The 6,000-nt window shown below is 50.9% G+C and overlaps 1 protein-coding gene across 1 annotated transcript in view; it reads left to right on the top strand.

Moving 5' to 3' along the window:
• Window positions 1-388: 388 nt before the first annotated feature.
• KIF26B (kinesin family member 26B) overlaps window positions 389-6,000 on the top strand; it is a 577,552-nt gene continuing 571,940 nt past the window's right edge. The window contains exons 1-2 of the mRNA XM_069234446.1: window positions 389-807; window positions 3,599-4,030. Coding sequence (XP_069090547.1) covers window positions 745-807; window positions 3,599-4,030 — 495 coding nt within the window. The 5' untranslated portion in view covers window positions 389-744. The remainder of the gene's footprint in view (window positions 808-3,598; window positions 4,031-6,000) is intronic.

Genomic DNA, 6,000 nt, shown 5'->3' with positions numbered 1-6,000 from the left:
TTTACTACACCACACAAAAGTCAAAGGGGTCATTTTCCTTGGTTGCACAGGGGGCCCACGGCATCCTTACTTCACCTTTGGATCCCCGTCCTCTGCCCTGTAGCAGGTACCCTGAGGGTCTCTGCCTATCCCCTGAGTTCCAAGCAGCGGTCCCCCTCCGCAGGACAGTAGCCCCGGATCCCCAGTGCGCATCCCCGTGCAGTGCAGACCAGTCTCCGTCGGGCTGGAGGAGCGCAGCGCAGCGGCGGCGGCAGCCCCTTTAATAGCCGGCTGCCCCGGGCCCTGCCCGTGCGTTGCTCGGAGTGGCTGCCTCGGCTCAGGCTCCTCCCCGGCCGGATCCCCGTGTGAGAGAGCGCTGTGGGCGGGGAGGGCTCCCTGCTCTTAACTCAGTTACAATCCCGGCTGCAGGGGAGCGGAGCGCCGCTGGCAAAGGGAGCCTGGCCGCGCCGTGCACCCCTCTCTGGACCTCCTCTCCCATGGGGGGCGTGTGTGAGCCCAACAGCGAGCGGCCACGGTCTCTCCGTCGGGGGGCGCTGTGACAGCTCCGGGGGTGCAGGACCGGGGATACCCCGGGGAGAATGTGAACCCCACCTGTGCGCACTGCTGCCCTGTGCTCCCGGTGGGTCTGCGCACGGCTCGGGCACTGGCACCCTGCGCAGCCGAGCGGCTCCTCGTTGGATTTGGTTGATTTTTTGGGGGGTACTGTGGATGTGAGGGGCGCCTCGTGAGGAACGCAGCAGCACCATGAATTCCGTGGCTGGGAATAAAGAGCGGATCGCGGTGACGGCCAGGGGCAGGAAATATGGGGTACGTGTCTGTACATACAACCTACCTGCGCGTCCTGCGCAACCTCTGCAGGGCACACTGGCCATGGCAGCGCTGGCCACCGTGCGTGGGTCTGGGTGAGAGAAACCGAGGGGTGCTTTAGTGATATATGGAAACAATCTGTCTGCCAGTCTATCACTACCCATTTACCTATGTGTCCATTTACCTATTACTATTTCATGTGAACATTTGCACATTAACCTATATCAAAATATCGGTCCATTAATATTGTTGTCTATCCTTCTATTATCTAGTACATGTGCCTGCCTGTCCATCCCTCCCTATAGCTATGTCTCGCTATATACTGCATTCTCGTGTGTATTAAATGTGTATCTGTGCTTTGAAATGTGAAATGAGAGCAACACAAGGTGACCAGTGCACCCCCCTGTGCCCGCAGTCCCTTCCCCATGTTTAACCACCGCTACCTGCGCAGCCGCCACGCCCCCTCGCGCCTCCGTTTCAAGGGTATTCTCTCTTCCTGCCAAGGTGGCAGTGCGCTCACGCCCTCTCAGGGCTGCTTTTCCCAACGCTTGCAGTGTGAAGGGGATGCTTTCTCTTGCGTTTACCTGTAATTGTGGGGGCGGGGTGTGCCGTCGTTGCATGTGAACCGACTCCAAGAGCCCCCTCCCAGCACACCAGCTCTGTGCACGGGCGCCAGGGTACGTCAGTCAGGCGTGTGCTGGACAGACCGATAACGGTGATGCGCGTCTGCATCGGAATGTGGCTCGTTTTTCACCCACTCTGTACCTGCACTGCCTTATTGTACACCCCGGGGTTGCTCATTGGCGGTCCTCCCTCTCCATGCTTCTCTGTCGATTAGAGCTCCCCCTTTTCTGTGTGATGTCCTTGTCCCACTCTCTCTGTGCAATATGATTTATTACCAAAACGCACAATGGCAGATGCGTAAAGCGCCAAGTGATTATTCCGCTTGTAGTGCGCGCTACACGAAAGAACCCCGAGATGCTAATCTTTTAAACGTAGAGGTGACTGTGCCACGTCCAGTGGTACCGTACCCTGTCAGCCCTACAAACTGAATGGCACCGCCCAGGCGAGCCCAGGATCGCAGAGTGAGAATCACTGGTGACAGATGTCACGACACGAGGAGAGGGCGCCCTCACCTCAGCGGTCTGTCACCTCACGGCTGCTGCTCCACCACGGATTCAACCAAAGAGTGGACTGAACCAAAGAGCGCTTTAGGGGGCTAGGGAGTCGTTGGTTCGGGAGGGGGCATTGTTTTAAGATGGCAACGGACCAACAGCGCGAGACAGTGATATCTATGAGCAGAGGTGTGCAATCTGAATCCTTGAGGCACGGGCTCTGATCATAGCTTCCACACTTGACCGACTCCATTGTGTAATCCCGGGCAACATCTATTTTTGCCAGTGAACTCCAGTCTCCTACAGGCAATGGCACCGAAGGCTATTATAAACCGCCTAAACGCATCTTAAGCGCTATATTAAATGAACAGCTGTATGGCGCAGTTCTTGTTTTCAACATTCTTTGTGCTCGCCGTTTACTGATCCTCATAGGTGCGGTTGATACCCCATTGGGAAAGCGCCACAATTACACACGGCGTCTAGTTTTCAGGATGCATGTTTTAATGAACGAGTTAGAACTGGCACCTAACGAAACCGAAGCAATACACCTCGAATAGAAGGTCCGCTCAGACGACAAAGCGAATGATGAGACAGTAAATTATAAAGATTTCGAGGAGCACTTGCGCACGACCTCATACCCAGCCCACCTTCCTGCTTCAAGGCGCTCGCCCCGCGCTAAGAAGAGCACAGCTGCACAAACTGTTCGCTTGCCCTCTTTCCTTTGCACCTGATGGAAGTGACGTCATTTTAGATGGTCGAGATAATTTTGGCATCGTACCTCGGTTTAAATCCCCTGATTTGAGATCGGCTCTCGTCATGGGAGTGCATCGAAGCAGTATAGTGTCTATTACAAGTGCCATTCACACAGAAAGGAAAAAAAATCGAGGCATTTAACAAAGACGTTTCAGAAATTAAAATCCGTGCACATCTGCATGGCTGTGGGAGGCTCTGCCCAGCTACCACCACCAGGCACCACCAGTTTGCTTTATTCTTATGTAACAGCCAGAATTTACTGGATGAAAAATCTGTTTTCTCCAAACCTTCTCATATTTCCATTTTAGCAAATGGGGAGGAAACGGGTTCCTTACACAGACATACTATTAACTTTACCAAAAATGTAATTTTAGCCAAGGTGTCATCCCGCCTTTTTAGTAAAATGGCAGCATCTTCTTGCGTCCCCCCATCCCCCTCCCCCCCGTGGTTAAGCCCTCTTGCATGTGGCATGTTTAGTTCAAACCTCTTTATGCTCCATTGTCTCTGGGTCACATTTTAACCTTGAATAATACATACTTTGTCTACAAAACCTGGGTCTCTTTTATGCTTCCCCAATCCATTGGGTGTGTGTTGAAATGCTGATCTATTAGGCACGTGAGCGTGGAAATAAGGGGTGGTGTCTGCAGCCCCACCTTCCCAGTGAAATGACTTTAGTTTGTACTATTTTGAATAGGATGAGGAAAATGTCGATTTATTTCCCTTTAAGCCATGATTCAGTTTGGAGAGGAAATTGAGACGAGGAGGCGAAGGAGGGACAACAGGGTAGCACCATCGTGTACGCTCACACTTGTGCTTCCACTCCTGGGATGCAGTTCCCGTGCGTCCCCCCTCATTCCCAGCATAGCTTTCTCTGTGTGGTGCATATTTCCTCATTGTGGGTTTTCTTTCTTCCCTTTCTGTAGGTAAATGACGTCTGCTCTCCAACCAAATCCACAGCTCCCTTCTCCCCAGAGAGCTGGTACCGGAAGGCCTATGAGGAGTCCCGGGCTGGTGGGCGCCCCGCCCCAGAAGGAGCCGGATCTTCAGTGGTGCCACCCCCAATTGGCGGTTCCTCAGGCACTCCCTCCCCAGGCTCAGGTACTTCCTCCCCTGGATCGTTTGGTGGATCGCCTCCAAGGCCCGCTTCACCTGCTGGTGGGATTGGCACCAGCTCTCCAGGATCCCTGGGGGGCTCACCAGGCTTTGGCACAGGATCTCCAGGCTCCGGCAGCGGCGGAGGATCATCACCTGGTTCTGATCGTGGGGGTGTCTGGTGTGAGAACTGCAATGCCCGGTTGGTGGAATTGAAAAGGCAGGCCCTGAAGTTGCTCATCCCTGGGCCATTCTCCAGCAAGGTAAGACCACAGCGAGTTGCGTTTCACTCCTGGTATGTAGGCATGACCAATATTGCTGCAATCAAGTTTTTTATAGATAAATTACTTGATTATACAGCAACAGTTCTAGCACTGGAGGACTGACAGTGGGGCAGCCTATCAAATCCCTCAAAATGTAGTTTGTAACTGCTGGTATTGGACTGTGGAATCTCAGAACATAGTTTAGTTCAAGAAGTGGCACCTGGCAACAGTTGGCAAATGAATATCTGTTTCAAGGGGAGTAGTGTGCTTGGAGCAATACTGATAGGGGAGTTAATCAATGTTTCTAATTATTGTCCTGTACCGTTTTAAGGTTTCACCAACTAGGTAGCTTAAGCTGCCTAGTCGCAAAATACCTTTTGTGAACTCAGAGTGGACTTGCAGCTCATTGTTTACCATTGGTTGGCTTTACTGTCACTATCATTTGCTTGCTTCTTATTCAATGGCTTGCCTCCTCTTTTTGTGCTTGTGCTTCCATAGTAGCAAAGCCTCTTTACCATTCTTCTGATTGGCTAACTTGTATCCTTTCACTGCTCACGGTTAGAGAACTATGGGGGTTATTACAACTTTGGAGGAGGTGGTAATCCGTCCCTAAAAGTGACGGTAAAGTGACGGATATACCACCAGCCGTATTACGAGTCCATTATATCCTATGGAACTCGTAATACGGCTGGTGGTATATCTGTCACATTTGGGACGGATTAACACCTCCTCCACAGTTGTAATAACCCCCATAGTTTTTATTTTTTTTGTTAGGCACTCTATGAGAGTCCATGTGTTTTTTGTCTCCCTTTCTCTCCCCCATGTGCCAGGTCCAAAATGTGAGACCTATTGATGTTGACAACGCTTGCATCCCTCTCCTGTGACTTGAGCATATGAGATGGATGAGGGCCAATCACAACTGCCGTTTACATTCTTCACAGTGCATATTATATCTTGAATTATTCCAGATGAACTGTAGGCCTCTGATCTTGTGCCACAACCAAGATGGCCTAAAACATCAGATGGTAAGGCAGATAACACATGGAGGGTGGAGGGCAGGTGGGCTTAGTTCTAATTTTTAGGGTCGAGCCTGCATCGCATGCGCTTGCGCATGCGTATCGCTAGCGAGACACTTTAGGGATTAGAAAAGGGCTCAGAGCCCTGTCGACGTCACGTCAGTGTCTTTCATTGGCAAATTGGCTTGCCTGTTGGAATCTGCTTCTTTTCATTAGTGGAAGGCACGCCTACGTCATGCGTGGTTAGCCCTCCTCGAGCGCAGTGACCAACTACAGAAAACATGCGAGGGTCGCTGGGTTTGTGGACTACTTTTTCTCTGTTTTCGCAGCGCGAGGCTCGCTGGGCAGAAGTCCAGCACTTCGCATACTATCGACCTTGTTACTCAGTTAATTGCACTTTTGACAAATCTTTTATTAGTGTGAACTGTAGCAGCGCGATCACACAGTTTTAATTTTTTATGCAAGAAAAATCCGGTTGGGAGTTTACAACTGTGAACAGCTGTAACTCCGACAAATGCGAGACCCTAGTACATGTGCAATGGCTGGAAACCGAACTTTTCAGTTTTGTAGCACCTAGCCATCAGTTGTACAGAAATGCGGATCTACGGTGCAAGTCCTAAACATCAAAACTGTTTGATGTATGTGGGGCAGTATGCATTGGATATGTCTTGGCATGTGTGTTCAGGTAACATGCGATTTCCATTCTGAGGTGACCAAAGTACCTCTTTAAGATTTACCTTTTGATCATTTCATGGCATAAGCTCCATATAGGGCAATGGCAACCCTGACTGGAAGAACACCAGAAAAAAGACTGGCATGGTAACCGCCCACATATGTAACTTAAGCATATCTTAAATGTGGAACCTTTTCCTTTGAATGACCACAAGTGCGCAGAATTTCTGGCGCTGACCTGGTGGAGGTGGTATTCGGTCAGCTGTCCCGTATGCCTCACCC

The sequence above is a fragment of the Pleurodeles waltl genome, chromosome 5 (assembly GCF_031143425.1).
Source record: "Pleurodeles waltl isolate 20211129_DDA chromosome 5, aPleWal1.hap1.20221129, whole genome shotgun sequence".
NCBI lineage: Eukaryota > Metazoa > Chordata > Amphibia > Caudata > Salamandridae > Pleurodeles > Pleurodeles waltl.
The sequence above is the reverse complement of the archived record's forward strand: the minus strand, read 5'-3'. Positions and strand labels throughout refer to the sequence as shown.